The 22,584-nt window shown below is 36.0% G+C and overlaps 3 protein-coding genes across 4 annotated transcripts; all 3 read right to left on the bottom strand.

Moving 5' to 3' along the window:
• Positions 1-141: 141 nt before the first annotated feature.
• Positions 142-12,023, bottom strand: LOC140791979 (uncharacterized). Of its 2 annotated transcripts, XM_073142723.1 has the most exons (15): positions 11,140-12,023; positions 10,906-10,961; positions 10,550-10,608; positions 10,337-10,408; positions 9,569-9,652; positions 8,753-8,860; positions 7,863-7,925; positions 6,968-7,048; positions 5,571-5,636; positions 4,446-4,601; positions 3,738-3,815; positions 2,277-2,315; positions 1,981-2,063; positions 1,579-1,651; positions 142-396 (listed from the first exon to the last, which is right to left on the bottom strand). In XM_073142723.1, exons 1-15 carry the CDS (start codon positions 11,898-11,900, stop codon positions 220-222), a joined length of 1,956 nt encoding a protein of 651 aa, XP_072998824.1. In that variant the 5' UTR covers positions 11,901-12,023; the 3' UTR covers positions 142-219. The 2 variants fall into 2 exon arrangements, with proteins under 2 accessions (XP_072998824.1, XP_072998826.1); XM_073142725.1 differs by lacking the exons at positions 142-396; positions 1,579-1,651 and having other exon boundaries at positions 2,277-2,329; positions 11,140-12,013.
• A 376-nt stretch (positions 12,024-12,399) lies between these two features.
• Positions 12,400-15,688, bottom strand: LOC140792492 (serine/threonine-protein kinase Aurora-2-like). Its single transcript, XM_073143534.1, has 9 exons — positions 15,548-15,688; positions 15,060-15,170; positions 14,515-14,661; positions 14,292-14,387; positions 13,943-14,038; positions 13,780-13,876; positions 13,582-13,699; positions 13,009-13,081; positions 12,400-12,852 (listed from the first exon to the last, which is right to left on the bottom strand). The coding sequence occupies exons 1-9, from the start codon at positions 15,578-15,580 to the stop codon at positions 12,751-12,753; spliced, it is 873 nt and encodes a 290-aa protein (XP_072999635.1). The 5' UTR covers positions 15,581-15,688; the 3' UTR covers positions 12,400-12,750.
• Positions 15,689-19,125: 3,437 nt separating this feature from the next.
• Positions 19,126-20,375, bottom strand: LOC140792427 (transcription factor RAX3-like). The gene is made up of 3 exons (XM_073143426.1): positions 20,008-20,375; positions 19,793-19,922; positions 19,126-19,700 (listed from the first exon to the last, which is right to left on the bottom strand). Exons 1-3 carry the CDS (start codon positions 20,141-20,143, stop codon positions 19,256-19,258), a joined length of 711 nt encoding a protein of 236 aa, XP_072999527.1. The 5' UTR covers positions 20,144-20,375; the 3' UTR covers positions 19,126-19,255.
• Between the last annotated feature and the right edge of the window lie 2,209 nt (positions 20,376-22,584).

The following is a 22,584-nucleotide window of genomic DNA, read 5'->3' as shown; positions in this document are numbered from 1 at the left end:
GAGCGTCTACTTGATACAACCTCTCTCAGGCCCAACCGCATAATAGTTAGAATCCTCACTTATCCTATGCCTGGCCCTTCACCTCAACAGAGCGATCAATATGTTAATCACAGGAATAAACATTCTACTGATAATTAGATCTTTTAGGAATTGAATATTTTATAAGGATACCAAAAACTACAAATTTATACATAGTTGAATAAAGCAGGTTATGGAGTTTCAAAGGCTCCATCCCTCATTGAATACCGTATTGATTACCTCCTTCAAGTTCTTACAACCCAAAATTGCAATGTCCAGATTAAGAGCTACAAGCAACTTCTCAGCCGTCCTAGGTACAACACATTTCTTGTATCCCAACTTAGACACAGCAATCACCCTCTTATCCATTCTCGGAACCTTCAAAGGAAATCCATGCAAAAGAGTGGGCATTATTAAACAAAAAAGAATTATTGAGTTTATTGGACGACATAAAATCTAGAAAATTGTTCTTCCCAACATTTGTGCTACCATTTGGCATACAAGACTAAACCATGGTGAACCCAACTTATCTCAAATATGAGATGAATATGCCAACAACTAGCAATTGACATGGGAATGAGGTTTGAGTGGAAAATGCAAATGGAAACAAAGGCCTCAAATTATTTTTTTTCAGTAGGAGTTGGATGATCACAAACTACACGATTGGATGCAACAACCTGGTAGAATTTTATTTGCCAAATACCAGGGGGAAAAGTCAAGGTGATAAGAAATTAGTTTTATGCTAGTTAATGATTAGAGCATTTCAGACTTCACTAACATTGCATGGTTGCACACATGGATCCTAGTTTTCAGCTAATCTCACCCGAAATAAGTACAGGTAAGAGAGAAAGAGATGGGGGGGGAGAGAGAGAGAAAGGAAGAAAGGAAAAGAGAGGAAGAGAGGGGAAGAGAAGGGAGAGCGAGAGAGATGTAAAAGAAAAAAAGCAATGCTTAGTTGCGAATAAGAGGGAGGGAAGAAAAGAGAAAGAAAAAGAGAGCAAAGAGAAGCGGAGAGAGAAGAAATGGAGGGAAAAAATTTCATGCTTAGGAGTTAGGATGCGAGAGAGGGAAGGAGAGAGAGAGAGAGAGGGAAAGAGAAGGGAGAGAGAAGACATGGAGAAAAAAAATATAAAATTATGCTTGCGAGTCGGGTTGCGGCAATAGGAGGGAGAGTAAAGAGAGGCTAAGAGAGAAAAAAGGAGGAAGAGAAGAAAAGAGATAAATAAGTTTTTTAAATGATTAATTTTATTTTCTTATCATTTTTTCTATTTTTTTTAAATTCCTATATATTTAAATAATATTAAAATTTTCTATAATTAAAAAATAATTTAATCCGATATGGGCAACTGATACAGCCGATATATATCATTTATCCGGACAACCGATACCGATCTTGATACTGAGTTTCGGAACCTTCGTTATACAAATAAAATCTGATAAATTTAAATGCTACTAAGAATCAAAAGTGAGTACAATTTGAGCAATAAAGGCTATGTCCAACAAAAGCTTGTTAACAGTTCTATACAAACATGTAGAAAATAACAAGGGAGGTGTACTCACCGAGCGAAGCTCACCACCTAGGCCAACCTCTCCAATGAATGCAATATCATTTGGAATAGGAAGTTCCAAGAAACTGAAGATGAGCAAACAAGGTTCTTTTAAAAAGTGAAGAAGTGTATATGTATACAAGTGAATCCATATTTGGCAAAGGAGCAAAACACAAGAACCTAATAATGCTATATATGATAGAAGGCTCTGACCTAAACAATACACCCAAAATATACAAAAGAAAAAATATTTTCATGCAAGTAATGTACCTCCAGACTAGCACTATGTGAATGTCACTAAACGAACCATAAACTCATAAACAGTGTAAAAGGAAACTTTAATTTTTCTAAATAGTACTTCAATAGACTTACCAGTGCAAAAGGAAACTTTAGAAGAAAAGAGAAGTGGCAGTACCTGCTACAAATTGCTGCTGCTATTGCAAGATCTCCTGCAGTCTCTGTCAGCTTAAAGCCACTAACAACATTCAGAAAAATGGCCTGCAGAGCAAAACAAAAACCTAATAAAGGCTTAACAATTAAAATATCAAGATCAGGTTTGGACAATTTCTCCAGGTGTGAATACAACAGAAGTCATAGACCTAGAAAAAAGAAAATGGATTCTTTGCAATTAAACAACCAGATAAGATAAAGGAATTGATAGAGCACATTACTGAAAGAGAGAGGAGCGGAGCCAGAATACAATTTACTTACATTGCCTTGCAGCTTTAGACCAGCTTGCTTCATAAGAACCTTCAACATAAAAGCTTTAAAATTACTTGTCAATTGCTTAAAGAATGAAAAGAACAAATAAATTTGATTAATACAAATAGCTAAGTTCAAGGTTAAACCTTGCACTTCCAGCTGTAATTAGCAAGAAAATTGAAGGTTCATATATGTTATCTAGTACACTGTAAATAACAATTAAAGCAATATATATATAATGACAATCCTATCAGACTAATTCCTGGATATTTCTGCAGGGTGGATAATTTTCTCATTGCATAGAAAAGCTATTCTGACTTGTTTGTCATGCATCTTCAGTTGATGTTTTTGTAAATGTAGAACATTTTACTAGTAATCTTTAAGGCCCCATCTGCTTAGCACATGTTCACTTTAGGAATAATTTTTTTCTTATTCTGGAATAAAACTCTTTATTTCAGAATAACAGCTAAACATCACAATAACCTTATTCTATAATACAAATACTATTTATCAAAATTATATCTTATACTATATATTAATTTAATTACTAATTTATCCTAATATCTATCTCATGAATCTACCTTATATCAAATCAAAAGATATTTATAATAATTTTATAAAAAATAAAACATAATTTCCTCATCTTTTTCTTTATTTTATATCACATCAAAAATAATTATTGCACTCCTATTCCAGAATACAAGTGAATATAAAAATAATTATTCATATAATTCTTCATTTTAAGAATAACAAAGAAAAATATATATTCTAAAATTAGCTTTATTCCTAAAGTAAATAAGACCTTAAAGATTATCTTATTCTCTATTTGCAATTAGGAAACAGTACTCTATATTAGAAAAGATATATCAAATTATTTCTACTCTAAATTAGAAATATTATTCAATTTGACTAAAGTTATTTTGAAAAACCTCTTCTCTCTCCCCTGCTACCCACCTATCCCATTACAAACTTACAAATATAAAATGCATATCTACAAGTATGAACAGAATACCTATAAAAAATAAGAACACTTTCATTTAAATTTATACACCAATTGAGAGCATTTAAGTCAATTTTCACTTCTTATTTGTACTTTATCTCAACTTTATATCATACCAAAAGTAATTATCACACTACTGTTTTATATTACAAGTAAACATTAGAATACCCTTCCCTGGATTGGAGATACAATTTTACAAGTAAGAATCTAGATTTTTCCTTAATCTCAAAGCAATCGAGGCCTAAGTGAAAGGCATTTGACGGACAATGTTTACATTATGCTATCAAATTAATAATATGCATAATCAGAAGTCATTGACCACTTCCACTTTCCTTTTCTCCCTAATAAGACATCTAATCAGAAACTCCAGCTTTATTACAGTATGTAAACGTATAGAAATGAAAGCAATAATTTTGGTAAAAACATAGAACATCTCAAGCATCCTTTGAGCTTCTTATTTAGTTGCTTACAGAAATTATCATGTCAGCCCTGCCTGGTTGTATTCCATTCACATGTCCTGCAACTGATGAGCCAGATACACACAATGCCTGCAAAAGATATTTGTTGTTATTCCAGAAGAAATTATAAGGCGTGAAACAGCATTCCAGAATGCAGTCTATGCAACCACATATGCATATTGTCCTCTAGAGGAACACCAGTCATGCTTTTCTTTAATAGTTTTTCAGTCTGTAGGTGCAACTGTGATCAAATTCCAATCTACATTTAATTACTTTTTTAAATGTTTAGCATGTCTTTAAATTGTCTGCCAAATTGCTGATACAATTTTCACCAACAGCTGTCAAGTGTTTTAATCTTTTTTATTAATCTGCAAACAAAAACTTATTGTCTATGTCTATTTATCTATTTTCCATATCATATTAGGGCTAAAACTATAAAGCATAATCATATTTGATCGTTATTGTCCTATATCATGACAAGCTTGCAGTCTCTCCAATTACCAGCTTTACAAAGACTGTAGTCCATAGCACATGACATCACAAGGAAGAAAAAGTATTTTTTAAAATGCAATACAACAATAAATAGATGAATAGATGTACAAAAGCATAATGCTAATCATTTTTGAATTGTTGTATCCAAAGCGATTTGACAAGAAAATAATACAAAATGAAAAATAAGTGCACTAGATTACATTTTCCAAAAATCCAAGCAACAATTACCTGAACTTCAAGAAGAAAAGTCCGAGATCCATCCACAACCACAGCAACTGCAAGTCCAGCTAATATCTCAGAATCACTGTTATTTTCACTCAAGAATATGTCACTAGGATTTGAAACAGCTTGCAGACCAGACTCTGACATTTCAAACACCCCAAGCTGATGGAAGAGAGATCAACAACTTTGTAAAATGCTTAACAGCAAAGATAAACATAAAGAATCTAGGGAAGATACTTAATACAAAAGCAACAAATAATATCTGAACAAATTTATGATATAAACACTTATTGTGTTCATTAATGAAGTCAGTAGAGATTATACCAAGTCAATGCATGTTGCAACTGGCATCCATAAATAGCAAATAGACTAATTGAAGCATAAGCATAGGCTTTCTAGATTTCTAATTATTGAAGCCCATAACAATCAAAATATAAAGATTAGGTTGTCACCCTAGACTGCAACTTCCACATCAAGAGGACTTCCTAGAGGGGTGTGCTGCAAGGTTGCATGAGCCTAAACAACAAAATAGGTTGAGAAGTTTACCTGCCAACTGGCCTTATTAATGTTATGCAGCAAGTCCCTCTATTATCTGATTTTGCTTTGTTCTAAAATTTGCTAACATCTTCTGGAGGATTGTTGTTATGTAAAAATATTTCAATTCATTTGAATCTTTCACTTAGATGTCGAGGTAACTTATGTGGTAAAAAGCTCTTTTTGCACTTTGATGGAAGAAGATCAAAACCTGTTCTGTTTGGATCATTTTATCAAAGTAGCACCCAATTAGAGTTCAATGATATTTTGATATTGCCTAATGGTAGATGAAAATATTAAAATATTCATGTTGTCCCACTAGTTAGGGAACTTGATGTTATGATGGTTGTTAATCACAATCTCCGCTATAACCTGCCAAAAGAGGAACAAAATCTAATAAAGAAAACCGACTTTAAGCAATTGCATCACCAATATTAAGGGAAAGTTCTCCCAGAATGAAATGATCAACAACAGATACAGGGCATAAGATGATATACAGTTATATAGGTTAGGAACTACATAAGTTCATACTTTACCTCTGTCAACCATGATAACCAACAAAATTAAATGACTGAATTAGGGGAAAGGATTTGATACCTCATCTATTGAACCAAACCGATTTTTCACAGCTCGCAATAAACGATAAGATGAATACCTCTCACCCTAAACAGTAAAAACTAATAAGAATTAGAACAAATTACTCAGGCAAATGCGTAATGAAAGAGTACATATGCCAACGATTTTCTACAGGACTAATATAAAGGAGTAGCAACCAGTTAACATCTATGAAAAAAATGATAACAGAAAGCAATTGCCCCCTATTTCTTTCCCTCCACATTAGGACAGTTACATACATCCACCACTTTAAGCAGGGATTTCCATGTAGTGCTAATTTTTTCTTCCAATCTAGCATATGCTCATATCTTTCAGAAAAAGTTATCCACACATGAATAAAGCACAAGCTAATAAAAGAACATTGTCCAACACATGGACAGACAGAAAAACTATAACTGCAATAGATTTTATTAGAAAATGGGCATCACTAACTTGCTAACGGCTTGGAAACATTTTTAAGAATTGAATAAATTATCAAGACTACTTGGTATGCACTGAGATGACGTAAAATAATGCAATTAGAATACATAGTTATATAGAAATAAATAATATTGATAAACTAGTATTAGCTCCAACTATGTTACACAACATCAACTCTATGACATGAAGAGAAAAAAAATATATGGATTAGCAATATAAACTGCAGCTTATATCCTAGTCATTACATCTTTTGTAGCATGACGGATCATGGTCAAACATGGTAGAAAAAAATATGACCCTTGTTAATTGTTTGAGTCCTCCTCAACTGTTACCTTCAAAATTGTTGACATCATATCCTCTTGATATTGTCACTATCTAACCAAATCCTACCACTACTCAGCCAGTTGTTAAGATGAGATGCAAGTCAAAAGAAGTATATCTATTGAAGTGGCAGAAATCAAGGCAGGGGAAATCATTTCAAACAGTCGTGCAGTCTAGGAGCAGAGAAGACTTTCTTGTTGAACCACAATGTTTTCTTACAGCTATCCCACTTGCAACTATATATGTCCTAAAAGGCTAAAAGTTGTCTTACAACAAAAAATAGAGAAGTTTTCCTTGCAAACTTATCCTTCAAGAGTTATATTAGCTTATGTATAACCAAACAAATAATATCTTTAGTGATCCCCATTCAGGTGGCTTCCTTTGAAAGCCTATGCATGACAAGTTGAGGCCTGCCCACCATAGCAAGTTTTCAGAGTCGAAACAATCAAACAATATTGGCCTCCATATCTCACACTTGACCTCATATAGAACAACAATATTTTCATAAATACAAAGGAGATCATGTGCGACCAGTTCTCATGTCAAATATAATAGGTAAAGCAATTTGACCTCAAAATTAGAGACGGGGAGAGAGAAAGAGAGAGAGAGAGATCTGTCTAAAGGTATAAAGCACCAACCTCCATATATAAAACAGCATCCACTATGTGCTCTAAAAGACGAGGACCAGCAATATCTCCAGATTTTGTGACATGTCCTATCTGAGAAAAAAAAAAGGATAATAGTGCTTCCGGATGAGCAACAGAAGTTGGATAAATGTTAAAGAAATGCTTCTCAAATGTATATTTCCCTCAGAAAGCATCTATAGATTCAACGTTCTGACTCCCAAGCAGAACAACATAATGCATACCTATACTGCTACACATCCATAACCATGTTTGTGTACATTAAAATATGGAATATCTCAAGTAGCACTAACATAAAACGTGTGATACCATCAGCAACCATGACTGTGTATATGACTGGCAATAGGTAGGAACTTCTTTTCACAGATACTACCTCAGTTGTTCAAGTAATTTAATATGGTTCAAGTATATCCATTATATATTAGGTTGCCGATTGAATTGATTTTATCTCAAACTGCCAAAAGGAACAGAAGACATAAAAGGACTTGCAGCAATGGAAAAAATATGGCGATTCTCATCAAGAGCTAACGTGACAAAAAATCAATGCTGCAAATGATTCAGGTAAATGATCCCAAATAGTTGGAATTTGGAACAAAACATGTGGTTGTTTTTGTCATCCTCATTCTTGTTGCTGTCAACCATGATATATTCTTTTAATTTATTTTTTTTCAATCATGAGAAATTAGATTCCTCGGAATGGCACAAGTATATGGACTAGAATCTGAGGCTCTCAGTTTTAAAAATGTATGGAGAAAGGAAAATGCAAAAGACTTACCATCACTTGCCAAATATTATAATAAAATTGCACAATCCAAAATTATAAAATGTGCTAAGTCTCTATTTAGAACCAGCAAAACATAATGCAGCATTCAATATATAGTTAACTTACTAAAAAGATGGGGATATTTGTCTGTTTAGCAAAACGCAGCAAGGCTGAAGTACACTCCTTGACCTGGATAGACAAAAGACGTTAGCATTATATGAAATACTTCTCAGGGGAAAAAAGGTCAGCATATACCTCCCTATATCTGCTGATTCTTAACAGTATCGATTAGGCCCAATCTGATCCAGGGCGAACTAGTAAATTGACTGGTCAAGGGCTGCAATATTCAGATCGGCCAAAATGGTTTACTTTATGACCAAAAGAGGGCATTTAAACCTTTTAAGGGATAAGCAAAATGGGTTTGACCTAAGCGCTAGTCTCGGATCAGGCTCAAAAACTCAGCTTATACTATTCTATATCATATGGATAAGAATCTTATAATTAATAAAGCAAAATTTAGGATATAAAACAATAAAGCTGCCAACATAAATTGTGGGGTAATCAAACGGATGGATGTGCAAAGAAAACCAAACCAATAAATGTGATTGAATCCAGTAAGTCCATTCATGGAAACTTATATTCATGAATTCAAGTATCGGCTGATCCCTATCTGTATCGCCAAAGTGGATCAATTGATATGGCCGATTTAGTTGATCCTCGCTCCAAATTGTCCGAAATAGAAGACCGATACGGCCGATATGTATCATTTTTTCAAACATCCGATCCTGATTCCGAAGCTGATACTCAAAACCTTGTTTATATTTGTTAAAAGATTTGGCACCTTAGTGATATAAATAGGTCTATGCCTGAAGATAAAAACCTACAGAAGAGGAGCTAATGGCGACATATAAATTTCTCACGAGTAGATTCTCCAGAGATGAAGAGTATCATGTTCAGTTGTTGTTGGAGAAAGCCAATCAAGAAATTCCTATTACATCCATAATCAAAAAAATTACCTGCATAATATTCCCTGCACTACCAACTACTCCTCTCAAATAAACAGTCTGAATTGAATCAATGATAACTGCTGCTGGAGAGAGTGGTTGTATTTTATCCAAGATGTCCTGCAAAAGAAGTAAAGAAACCAAAGGAAATAATTATACAAAAAAATCCCCATAATATGATATTGAAAACTCAATTTCCTTAGGATATTACCAAAGATCTAACTTCATATATAATTCAAGCCTCGTGTTACAACCTAGAAATTAGTCCTAACAAGAAAAGAGAAAGCAGAAAGCACATGCAGAATTTCTATAAGGAAGTTGGAACAAGTTTAGGACAAACAGTTTAATAAAGTGATATGAGAATCAACAGAACATAGAACACTTTAATATCTCCACAATTACAGATATCCACAATTCATGATCATATAAAAGCCAAATCTAGTCTAATCTCACTCCTAACCATTTTCATCCATGATATTCTCTTTCATTCTTCTGATCTCATTTGAATACACAACATATGTCTTGATTGGGCTAAGATGGCACAGATGTGCTCTAGAGTGTCGACGCTCAAGAAGCAATCATAAGAGATGGAAATATCCCATTGCTAGGGCCATCTGAGTCCATAAATGATCCATAATCGAGTTTTATTTTCATAGTAATCTTCAGTTTTCCCAATTCATTGGCATATATTTCAGATAATAACTAGAACAGGAAATGGTAACTCAGAGGTACAGAATAACATGTACGTCAGAAACACAGCCCCAAAAATCCTCATGAGCACAAAACAAGTCATGGAAGGTACAGAAAAGAAGAATAAATATAAAGCACCTCAATATCTGTACTTGAGTATAAGTAGAGATTCCTTGTCGTGATCCGCATGCGGTCAGCCCTGTTCCCTATCTGTTCAATACTCTGCCAATCCACATGGAAAACACATTTTTCATATGCATGCTAAGAAAAGAAAACAATTATCCAGTCCAAGAGAAAACACTGAGTTTAACACAATTACCCACATTGATGCGGTGACATATACGTAGCATTTTATATCTGTAATTAGCAAGCTAAAATTGCAAAAATGCAAGGAAAATGCCCGTTTTGATAGAAGAGAAAAAGGACATCAGATTAGAAATAATAAGTGGTTCAAAATCTTTGCACATTGGACTTTTCACAATATTTAGTAGTGTGTCCACTGCCACTGATGGGTATGTAAGAAGAGCATGCTCTAGTATTAGAGTCTAACAAACGAAATGCAGAGCAGATTGAACAGATGTAACTACCATATTTGAAAAGATTAAGATCCAATACAACCTACTCTCCATGTTATTTCAAAAAAAAAAAAAAAAAAGGTAATAACAATAACCTATGTGACCCATATACATGGTATCTATAGATAATATACGTCCAACAACTAAACAATAAGAATCATATCTTGATGTTACACATATCACACAGAACATATATAAGTGATGGGGAGCTGCATAAAGTAAAGTAAATGCGGTCACTATGATGCAGGAAAAACACCATGACAGATGCTTGAAAATCGTCAGTAGCAAGATGAGTGTGAGTAAAAGCACAAATTGCAAAAGTAGAACCAACCTCCTCACCAGAGACATAAACAACTGAAGCAGGCTCCTTAAAGTTGAAATCTTGAGCTATAATAGCAGCAATCTTCAAATCCAAAAACAAAAGCTCTGTATCAAACCTAGATCAAAAATTCAAATATACAAAATAGCATTGCAAGAACCTATGTCTGCACAAAACCACATTTTATTCACAAAAGAATCACAAGCAAAGATATAACAGTCTAACCTGCAGTAACAATGTACTTTTACCAACACCTGGGTCTCCTCCAACTAAAACCAAGGAGCCTGCCAGATTATATGAAAGACTGGTCTACTCACACTAAATTCATCAAAAAATTAACAAGATCATCTATTTGTGTCAAGGATATTAATAGTATTGCATATGCATGTCATTCTGGTGAAGAAATGGAAAATTCTAAATAGTTGATAATACAAGAAAAGCTGTTAAATAAACCACGCATCATGTACCAAGTAATTATAATTTCTCAGACAGTGGAATTAAACATCAGCTAAATTATTGCAAAAATTCATTTAACCAATCCTAACCAACAAAAAACATCAGAGTGTAATCATAAGCCATACCAGGTACAATACCGCCTCCAAGCACCCTAGCAACCTCCATCCCAAAAAGTCCAGCCCTATATATTATGCAGTCATCAGTATGGGATGCCATGAGTCAAATACGTACCAGAATAATAATCAAACTAAAGCAAGCTTATGCGCTACTTATGTGTCTTAAAAAAGAATAAGAAAAAGGGGACTTCTCTAGCACTTAATCTACGTAAAAGAAAACATCGTAAGACCTAGCAAACTTACAGCCGTATTCGCCACTCTGACTGGTCCCTATCCTTGTTAATATCTACCAAACTCATAGGAACCAACCTCCCCTGCTGCTGCGGTAGCCATGACCTCACAGCCGCCTCCGAAACATCAACCCCTCTGGCCTTGTTAACCTCCGGCTCCAAGAACTCCTTCACGGATCCTGTGGTGTGGCAAGACCGGCAAGTCCCCCACCACTGCCCGAAACTCGCACCACAATTCTCACAAACAAAAGACAGTTTCATCTTCCCCGTCCTCCTCCTAACAATAGAGGAGCACGTCTTCTTCGATCCCAAAGAACCTTTCCTTTCCTCATCATTCCCACTCGGATCCTCCTCCTTTGAATCCTTCACTTTCTTCAAATCACTTTTCCTGAGCATCTCCTCCTCCTCGTCCGCCCTCGCCACGAGCCTTTCCTCCACAGGATCGTAGTACGCCAAAACAGGACGCCTACCTTCTCCATCGCTCGAATCCGCTTCTTCTCCTCCACCACCCTCTTCCTCAGAACTCTCCAATCGACTTCGCTTCGTGACGAGCCGATTCGATACGGGATCGTAAGATGTCCAAACCCTAGAGCTATACCAAACACTAGGTTTATGAATCACGGGTTTGGATTTTTGAAACGAACTGCATCTCTGAGAGGGGTTCGAGGAGAGGTGTCGAGAATTGAGGAGGAAACGAGCTCTGCGGAGGTGGAGGAGATTGCGGAGCGATCGCATGGGTGGTATTTGATACAGATGGCGATGGGATTTTAGCATCAAGCAGGAAGACGAAGAGTACAGTGGGTTTAGGGTTTAGGAGGGGCGGGAAGCTTATACGATAAAGGTAATTCTAATTTCTTTGACAGGAGTTCGAGAAAGGAGGGAAGCGAGCCGCTGCCTGCTGGAAGTGCTCTTAATCTTATTCTATTTCATAGAAGGTCGTCCGACGTGGCAGCGGGTCCGAACCCGGACAGGACCCGATCCATAACTTTCTGGGCGACGTACTCGTGATATTAGTCAACTCACTACAATTAAACACAAGTCAACCCATCCGAGGTTGATTTAAATTTCAATGGCTATGTAAGGTAATAGTATGTCGAACTCGAAATCGTATTTGAATTAGTAATAAACAAATCAAGACAACTAAGAAGAAGGTTTCATTTCAATCTTCTGGAATATATTACCACACTCAAGCATCATTCAATCACAGTTCAATATCAAGTACAACAAAGAACTGAATAATACAGTGTTTGAATTAATAATAAACAAATCAAGATAACTAAGAAGAAGGTTTCATTTCAATCTCCTGGAATATATTACCACACTCAAAAGCATCATTCGAGCACAGTTCAATATCAAGTACAACAAAGAACTGAATAATACAGTGATTCGTTTCAGCTATTTCAGCTTACAGTGTAAGAAAGAAGGAAAAAAACACCCAGAAATCGCCCATATATGCACACTGGATCATCCATGGATGCCAAGGCAGCTTGTGAGGGAGAAGACTTTGTCCAGGAGTCTCTCCCGAGTTCATTTAAAGCATGGATAACTCATAAACCTCCTGCTTTGCAGAAGAAGCCAAGAACTTGTTCTAATACAAAGAATAACGTCAACCCTAACCCAAAAATCACCCTCTATATGTTCCTGACGAGTCAGCGTTTTGAACTATCCATGGATGCTCAAGCAGCTTGTGAAGGAGTAGGCGTTGTGAAGCTTCCTTTATAAGCATCTGAGATAAAAAAAAATGAAGAACCTTGAGTTAATATCAAGAATGGAAAATTCACAAACTCCCTGCTTTTCGGGGAAGTCATCGGAAGCACAAATAATTCAATAACTTCTTGATTTCCAAGTAAAGATCGAATAAAGTACAAGGACAGAGTTCGACCTGGCTAATGAGATCCTTTGCAGCTGAAGAAACAACGGGTTTCGTGGGGAACTCAAGGTCTACTTTGATTATCCTGTATCAAGAACACAGTTTGAATAGTGAATTCAAACTATTGTTACTCACTGCTGAAGTCCACGACAAAAACACTTACATGTGACAGATTAAAATATGACTTTGATACAGGCTCAGAGAAATTATGACAAAATCTTGCATTTGATAAGCTTTTTTCATGAAAATTCGAGAATGCATAAAAGGCCTTGACATAATAGTATAATACCCATCAAGATGAAGATTAGTTAAGACAAATCAACACTAATCCAGCTATTTAAAAACAAGTGATTAGCACAAAGATGTACCATGAAATATAGTTAATTGAATTTCACATATGAGAAGATAAACATTAGCAAGGAAAATATACTAATGCAAGCCTCTTATTTAGGCTTTAAGATTCTAGATGGCAACATTACCAGGCCCAAGAATCTTTTAGAGAGGTGCATAATATTTCAATTATTATAAAAAGAAAGCTTGCCAGTACATACAAACTTAAAGAACTCATGGTAAATTTAATATTACCTTTTATATGTATCAGAATGCTTTTCAGCTTCAAAAGGTGGAACCCCATAGAGGAACTCATAGCACAAGACACCCAAGCTCCAAATGTCAACACTGGCATCATGTTCTAGACTTTCAACTACAACAAAAGTGTCCACTCAAGAAGGGACCAAAGATCTTATTACATAATCTCGAGGAAAATCATATGTGGTAACATACCCATCTCAGGAGGAAGATAATCCAGTGTACCACACATTGTCCTCCTTCGGTTGAAAGTATGAACGGACCACCCAAAATCCGCAATTTTTAGTTCACCCTAATAAAAAGAACCTATATAAGCATTGAAGCCCCAAGTTTGGAGATAAGACCAGATGAGAGACACCTGCACTCCAATGAGAAGATTCTCCGGCTTGATGTCTCTGTGGATTACATGCTTTCCATGTAGGTATATCAGTGCTCTTGCTAATGACGAGATGTACTGAAAGCAAAACAAGAGTACAAGAAAAATATTATCCACTGCAGACACAGGTCCAACGACACTTAGCTTGTCAGTTTCAAGTATTGACAAATAAGTAATATGATGCTACAAGTTAAAAGAATAAAAGGAGAAGTTATGTAAGGCGATAATATATGAGGTAATTCTAGCAATGACTATTCTTTATAATGTAAATTCATCAATTGACATAATCTGAGAAAAGAAACTGTATCAAAGTGAGCATATCATAGCTCACCGTAGCAGCACGCCTTTCACTGAAGTACTTGCACTTCTGCAAATCCTTATAAAGTTCACCTTTTGCAGCATATTCTAATATCAGATAAAGACGAGTCTGAGGTATCAAGGCCAATCCAGCAATCAAGTTAAACACAGAGAGAGAGAGAGAGAGAGATGTTAAACAGAGATATAAAAATTCCCTTTGTCTAATATAGATAACATTAATAGGGGAGCTTGTAAACCTGATCATAGAAATAGCCAAATAAACGTAGTATGTTTGGGTGCCGGAGGTGACTTTGGATCTCCACCTCACGGCGCAGCTGATGCTCCACTTGGGATTGTTTCAGCTGGCTCTTAAATACAACTTTTAAAGCCACAATATGATTGCTCTGTCGATTAAAAGTTCAGTGAGTCAATATTCTTAAACTCTTCAGTTAGCAACTAAAAAGAAGAAAAGAAGACTGGCATGCGGTACTGGATGCATTCAAGTGTGAATACCCAAATATGGTTTCAAGGTTTCTCTATTAACCATCTAAATAGACAGATACATTAATAGTTATCAGCTGTTTAAGAATAAAAAAAGAAAACCTCTTTGGGTCGTCAGCTGATAGCAATTTATCAAACCAAACAGGCACTAAAGAGTAAAGAATATCAGCTGATAGAACATTATAGATTATAAAGTCCTCTGCACTACAGCATAATCCCTAAGGTGAAAGGCTGAAGAAAATATTTATCCCTGGACAAACACACACACACACATAAACTTTATAGCAGGAAGTAATTTTACCCTCTTTTCTCTGGCCAAATAGACATGACCAAACTTCCCCCTTCCAAGAGGCTTTCCAATGTCAAAGTCATTCAATGTCCAGCGCTTCTCAACCGTCGGTTTTGATGAACACTGCCGGAAAGAAATAGGGAAAAACATTACTATCTTTTATCATATAGCAGTACCTATTTTTAGAGAAATCAAATAGCAAGACCTTGGAAGGCGGATAAATCCAACTGAGAAATAACCCAAAAATCAATGTAAATTATTTTGCATTTAATGGATCCATAATTTCGCCCGTGAGATATAGAATCTCCAAATACAAAGAGAACGCATAGGAAGGAGATCACGAATTCGGATACCAAGAACATATAAAAGAATGTCTAGTGATAATAACTTGGCGGAGTGAAAGCCCTAGCTTTCCCCGGACGTGATGATCCAATGCACTAGAAAACGACAAGATCCCCAACAACAAAGAAATCTAAAGTGCGCAAATTTCTTGGAGATACCTTCTCTTCCTGGGTTTCCGCGGAGATCGCCATGAGAGAGACTGGATGAGAGAGAATTCGTTAATTCAAGGGTAACGGGGAAGAAGGGGAATTGGGGATTTTCAGATTGAGTTGCAACGGTCGAATTCCCATGTGACAGGCACGTGTCCCTTGTATCCCAGCACGAGACTGCTTTCGGGGTTATAGCGAATTTGAATAGCGAATTATAGTTTGTAGATATTAGCACATGATACTTAATTTTTTATATATAATTATATGGGCTAATTGTAAAAAAATAAAGCTTAAGCTTTAGTAAAAGCAAGATTAGGCTTTGAAACTGAACACATTTATATTTTTATACCAGATATAAGATATTATTTTTGATTATTTTAAAAAATAAAAACATTTTGTGCAAATAGCCCCAGTTATTTAATGATTAGTAATTTTGCATCTGATGTGATTAAACCCCCTTTCTTTAAACTAAATTAATTTTATCCCGTGAACTTTATTTTTTATCGACTACACCTCTCTATATATTAACATATAAATATAAAACAAATAATTAAAAATATAACTGTTGTAACTTAATAATCAAAAGTGCATGAAAGCATAAAAGAGAACAATGACCCACTAGTGGTTGTAGTAATATATGGATCTTGCTTAAAAAACCTTAAATTTTTAATACATGTTAAATATTCAATACAGGTAAGAGTGGCCGCGTACATACAGTAAGGTCTTAGCTAGGCTGGATATATAGGGAGGCTTCGAGTTGCAAGTGCTGCTGCTGAAGGTTTGGCGTACGTTGTTCTTTTTTAAGATCATCGCAGGCTTGCCGGTAGTTCGATGGGTACATAATTGATGCAAATCTACAAGGTGACTACGATGCAAGGTCACTCCAAAAGGTGATGGATATTGCAATGAGGTGCACATTGCGAATCTCAGGCGGGAGGGCAACCAATTATGAAGTCGTGGTGTAGCTGAAGGAGAGGTAGGCATAAGTCGGAGCGATTGGATTGACGGTGGTGTCGGATAGCAGTGGGATATATCACTGTGGTGAGCACTAGGTTGAGTGCTCCGGCCGCAAGATAGCTTGCCTTTTGTTTGAGTGCATTCGGGAATATAACATCTGAATACGTTCGTACAACCATTTGTGTTTGAGGCTATCCAACAAACACCTTGCATGCAGAATATTTTACTACGATGTGGTTGAGAGTTCGTGAGAGAGTAGTGTTTAGTGTGAGATAGTGGTCACTCCTCCTCTTGCCTAAGTTGCTTAGCATGTACAGATCTACAGAGAAAAAAGGATAGAGACGTGATCGAGTTTCGAAAAAGGTTAGAGAGAGAGAGAGAGAGAGATGGACGAGTTCGGTGCCAGTAAAGCGACGGACATCATACTTAGGACAAGTTGAGAAAAGCTGTGAACCACAATAAAGCATTGCGTCCAATTTAAGAAAAGGCAGGGTGGTATTTATATTTTTGTCGCATGTACGAAAAAAGAAAAAGAAAATTAAATATAATTTGTTGCTTGGGTTCATAAGCCTTAGTAGTGTTCTGGACTTCTGGGTGGCAAACCGGCAATTAATTAAAATCAAGTGAATTTTTCATTCCCCACCCTACTTTATATGTTTATTACGGCTCAAGCGTGACTAAAGGAATTATTGCGAGGAAATCCAGTTGTTTCAGACTTTATGTGTAATAAATATCAACCGAGGTGGAATTTAGAAGAGAATATACTAAACAAGGATTTGATCGTCTAGTATTAACTCGCTCTGATGGCCAAGTATATTACCCTGTAATACGAGGCTAATTGACTTTATCCCCATTCTCTATAACTTTTAACTAAAATAGTGTCAAAGATCCAATGACGAGACTTTAGGAGGTCATTTTTTTCTGCAAGATGACGTGATCGCATATATCACTATTTGAAAATAAAATAATTATAAATTATTTGAAATTGAAAAAAATAATAATTAGGTTAAAAAAAGAAATATGTGCAAACAACACCTACCGCATCAAAGATTTTAATAAGTAAAATATTTCTCTTTATAAAATAGAAGTGGACTTCACAGCAGTATGGCTGCAGATTGGGTCCAAATTTCGGTGTATATATATAATATATATACTGGAAATTGACCTCTGATAGAGGCTTTCATCATCAAAAACCTGAATATATATATAATTCATAAAGTAGAGGATATTATAACTTTATAAACTTCCTCCATAATTAAACTGATCTAAGAATCTTGTAGCAAAGGTTTTATTTTTATTTTTCTTCAATGACTAGCCCTCCACTACAGTAGTATTTGACGATAACATTATTAATCAATTAAAGATTAGTTTCCACATGCCATTCGTCTAGAAGACCTATTTTGTATATCTTGGGATGCAATCAAGTCTTATCACTCTGCATCAACATCATCTCTCTACTTCACTTTGCAAGGTCAACACAGTAAATCATTAAGCAATTGTAACAAAGAGCGCACCTTTTATTTTGATCGATTCCATTGCAAGAGAGACATGTGATAATTACATTCAGAACTTTCCAAATATTGCTCATTTCATATGAATTCTTTTTTTAAAATCCTTTGATATCCCCCTTTTTTTTGTTGCTCGTTCAATTTTTTTCAATAAAATTTATTTTTGACCAAATCGTTAAAGAATATCTCGCAAATTGACAGAAAAAAGATCAGTATATTAAACATGGCATTAAATTGTTTTCCAGGTGTTTTCATGGGAATCAATGAAAACAAGGAAGACACAGGAAGCATAAAACAAAGAAGTTGGACAATTTCGCTTGGTTGCAGAAAGAATTTTGAGAAAAAAGAATGGAACAAGCATGTGAAGATAAAACTTAGCTATCGTTATGTCTCTAGTCTTGGCTTAATTTTGGTACTAAAGTCTGGTCCCCTCCCTTTTGGAGTATGTACTACAAAAGTGCCACTCAACTTTTAATTATTCAACCTAAATTATAGATTTGATACAAGAGAGCAAGGAGAAAGTTTAAAAGAAATTTCTTAAGATAAAGACCTTCAACTCTAATACTGCAAATTCACTATAAGAAAAAAAAAAACATTACTCGTAATGAAATCTTAAAACATCTAAAGGTTACTCGAGACTGCATTATAGATATACATATAAACATGGGGTGGGTTTAATATCTATATTTCATGGCTTTCAATATAAGTAGGAATAAGCGACAATAGTTCGTATGTTTAATTCCTAATATTCACATGATGCATAAGAGAAAAGTTAAACTAATTAATTAGGGAACCACGAGTCAGAGGGTGTTGCAGAAAAGATACTTGTACTCAGGGAGGTGGCAGGCGTGATTGGCTCTTCGAAATTGATTCGTTTGACATGTTCAAACTTTCATGTGCCTCGTGCATGAGACTTTCTCTTTCTTCTTAAATTATTGCAACCATATTTATCTATTTTATGGACCCAAATGGTATTATCTTCTTACCCAGTGGACCCATCCTGTCTCAGCTTTTATACAATTTGAAGCTTTCCGTGTATCAAGTTTATAGCAAAAGGTGCATGAAGAAGGAAACAAGACATAAGAAGAATAGGAGGATCTTTCCGCCATGGACTAGATAGACTTGGTCTCATTCAACATTAGTTATACGTATTAAATCAAACACAAGCTAAGTACCAATTCGAGCTAACGAAGTGGTTTCTTCTGTCCATTTACATGAGGTTTGAACAGTGGCAAATAGCCTGTTGGTATAACTAAGAAGCATAGTAACCACTTAAGAACTCAGTAGGAGAACCCAAGGCAAAGTCCGAAAAGAACCCATCTTTCTCACCAGATCCAGTGGTCGACCAATTGATGTAATTGCTGCTGTTGTTATCCATACTCATGGAAGACGAAGCAGCCGAGCTGTCTTCATGCAGCGAGGCGGCGTAGGGCAATTGGTAGCTCGGTGCTAATCCAGCAGGGGCCATGAAATCTTCATAGGTGTACTTTTCAGTCTTGATAGTTGGTATGATTAGAGAAGGTAGAGGTGATGGTGGTGGTGAAGAATTACGAACAAGTTGAATACTAGAAGAAGCGGTGGTTGTAGTTGACAGGCTATTCTCTGATGCTATCATCCTCTTCTTTAACTTGGTATTCCAGTAATTCTTGACATCGTTGTCTGTTCTTCCAGGAAGTTGGGAAGCTATAACTGACCACCTAAATCTCACACAAAACAAGGAGTTGTTATAAATCTCTGTCTACAAACATTTTAGAAAAAGAAGAAGAAGAAGAATAGGAAAATAACTCACTTGCTTCCTATTTTGTTATAAAGAGTGCAAATGATGCTATCCTCTTCCTCCGTAAACCCTCCATGTTTGATGTCTGGCCTGAGATAATTAAGCCATCTTAAGCGACAGCTCTTCCCACATCTTTTAAGCCCTGGAAAAATAATAAACAGCTAGAGTTAATTAAATTAGATGCTAGAAATTTAACATATGGGCGTAGGAGAAACAAACAAAGGTACCGGATTTGTGAGGCAAAGCGATCCAATTGCCACCACTGCCATGCTTCTCGACATAGTTGCGAAGGGTCTCATCTTCCTCAGGAGACCATGGTCCTCTCTTGACATTTGCTTTGTCGCAGCACGGAGCTCTCCCCATCACTAGCTAGTAGATCTCGAGAACAAGCAAAGAAGAGATTTGATTTTGCAAGACAAAGTCTTTAAAAAGAGTTAAGAGAGGGGGCGAGAGAGAGAGAGAGAGAATTAAAGCTGGGTGAGAAAAAAAAGGGTTCAAAGGAAAGGATTGACCGAGTCTGACCCGAGAACTATATACATTGTAAAAGAAAGATACTTTTCATGCACTCCGGTGGTAATACCTTTCCTCTTACTTTGTCTGCTTCCTTCTCGAGGAAGATGAGAGAGAGAGAGAGAGATTGGTCAACGTTGCCAGAGATTAGATCTCGACCGTCGGATCAGTAGGGCCCACAGTAGGCGCGGGGACCACTGGAGGCTCCCTGGTAGGGCGACAGATGGGCGGCTGTGATTAGGACCTCGCATGGTGGTGGGAACGGATCTCAGAGCTGATCTCCATTTTGCCGTTTGGCGAGAAGAAAGCAACAAATACGGAAGAGTTCGTCAATTTATCCTGTTCTAAATGTATCAAATATAGAATACTCTGTTAAGATAACTCTAGTAATACTACAGTAGTATTACGGACCACAAATTAGTTTAAATTATAGCTAGTCTTAATAAAGAAAACTAACGAAGGGTGCTCTAGATATTAAATAGACAAAAAGGAGGGGTTGAAATAAAAATGTTTCCTAGATCCAATTATATAAATTTTAATGGGCCTCTTTCAAAAATTGCATTGGGCCAGGCTGTTTTTAAGATTAGAAGCCCAAACTCTTCAGAGTTCAAATTCGAATCCCCGCCAAAAAAACTACTCGGATAAAAACCCGCTCTTGCTTGCTCTCTTCCCTCCGCCCGCTATTCCAGGCCCTAATCTTAGCCTTCCCTATTCACTGGAGCTAGGGTTCTCTTCTCTTCTTCTGGTTCGATTGCTCGAGGAAGCAAGCAAGTTGCAACGGTTGGCACTTACGAAGGTGTGATTTGTCCAAATTTTATCTTATATCTTGTAGATTTTTCAAATACCGAATAAGTTTGAAGAAGTCCTGAGGTTTTGGGCGAATCATGTGAAGTTCTTTGGATTTATTTTGTGTTACACACTTTACACAGGAGGATTGTTCCCAGGTTTGCAAAGATTTTCTCGCCAATTTTAGGAATATTGAAAATATTATCTCAACAATTCTCTTATAATTTTTGGTGAACTAATGCACGCTAAGTAAACAGTGGTTAAGATTTATGGTAAAAGAAAATTTGAACAAGAATGCCAAATTGGAATTAGAGTTATCGATAGTAGTTTACCGTCATGCAACTTGAAAGCAATTCTCTCAATGTTCCTGTGAACATGTGCAGATCCAATGATGAAGAAAAGCGTTCAATTTATATAAACCAGAAATAGTGGCTAAAATTTATTTTGTCAGCCTGGCCGGACAAAATAAAATTAAGCTCGGGCTTAGACAAGACTTGGCTCAGTGCTCGGGCCGGGTTTAAGTTTTCTGACCCGGTCTAATCCTCCCCAAGTTTTTGGGCGGGCCCGATTGAAAAATCATGTCTAATTGAATCTAAATGTGTGGAAATAATTTTTTTATATGGTAGAAAATTTTCTAAATGACTGGAAAGAATGTTTTTTTTTTTACTTTTTAAAAATATTCTCACTTTTATAATTATTTTTAATCTCGGCTAAGTTAGTTACAATCAATTTTGTGACTGTTGTTAATACTCCCTAATGAGCACAGTAATAGAAATAAATATTTATAGTTTAAGAAATATAAGTAATTAAATAGAATTTAAGAATTTTAAATTTAAATTTAATAGATATGGATCAAACTAACTGTGGGCAGATAGGCTAGAGCTAAAAAGGCAAAAATTAATCTATGGGCCATAATGGATGAGCTGGGCGCTATGAGCTCGAGCCGGGTTGGGTTTGGACATGGCTTAACCCCGAATTAGTTCAATAGAACTTTGGGTCAGGTTAGCCAGGTCCAAAGTGGGCTTGAGACGAACTATGACCTGATTTTATTAGATTGGACATAGACGTGTGCTTCGAACTCACAAATATTTTGAGAGGCTGGATATTAGCGACCTCGTCCAATTCAAATTGGGCCTCGTGTTGTAGCTTGTCTCAAACAGAACTTAACATGTTTGGATCATGCAGGTCATCTCAGTTCACTTCCTATGCTTGTTCAAGTAAGTTATGAATGGAAACAATGCATACATCATTTTGAAATTCACAAAGCGCACTCATCTTCAGAATTGGTTTATTGACTGTATTCAGCTAAATTGTGAAGAAATTAAATGGGTATGTTTTAGTTGAGTGAAACTAGTCTATGATGTTCTTTCCTTCTTGGTTAGCCAGTTAGGTTTTTACGTCTTAAATTTTAAGATCTGTTTGTTGATCTACAAATCCTATAGTTAGGTTATGCCATTATCTTTGGAGAGACAGAATTTGGACCCTTTTTTTTCCCCCTTCCTTTCATC

This window comes from Typha latifolia, chromosome 7 (genome assembly GCF_019914945.1).
Source record: "Typha latifolia isolate L0001 chromosome 7, TyphaL0001v2, whole genome shotgun sequence".
NCBI classification, from domain to species: domain Eukaryota; kingdom Viridiplantae; phylum Streptophyta; class Magnoliopsida; order Poales; family Typhaceae; genus Typha; species Typha latifolia.
Note: the sequence above shows the minus strand (reverse complement) of the source record. Positions and strands in the feature narration are given on the sequence as shown.

Coding starts and splice junctions, on each gene's coding strand:
- LOC140792492 (XM_073143534.1), bottom strand. CDS start 15,580: ATGGCGATCTCCGCGGAAACCCAGGAAGAGAAG. Junction 14,388..14,514: donor TTGGCTATTTCTATGATCAG/GTTTACAAGCTC, acceptor TTGATACCTCAG/ACTCGTCTTTATCTGATATT. Junction 12,853..13,008: donor CAAAGGATCTCATTAGCCAG/GTCGAACTCTGT, acceptor TTTTTATCTCAG/ATGCTTATAAAGGAAGCTTC.
- LOC140791979 (XM_073142723.1), bottom strand. CDS start 11,900: ATGCTAAAATCCCATCGCCATCTGTATCAAATACCACCCATGCGATCG. Junction 8,861..9,568: donor ACTCAAGTACAGATATTGAG/GTGCTTTATATT, acceptor CTTCTTTTGCAG/GACATCTTGGATAAAATACA. Junction 397..1,578: donor TAGGTGGTGAGCTTCGCTCG/GTGAGTACACCT, acceptor TTTCCTTTGAAG/GTTCCGAGAATGGATAAGAG.
- LOC140792427 (XM_073143426.1), bottom strand. CDS start 20,143: ATGGGGAGAGCTCCGTGCTGCGACAAAGCAAATGTCAAGAGAGGACCA. Junction 19,923..20,007: donor CGCTTTGCCTCACAAATCCG/GTACCTTTGTTT, acceptor TTATTTTTCCAG/GGCTTAAAAGATGTGGGAAG. Junction 19,701..19,792: donor TATAACAAAATAGGAAGCAA/GTGAGTTATTTT, acceptor TGTGAGATTTAG/GTGGTCAGTTATAGCTTCCC.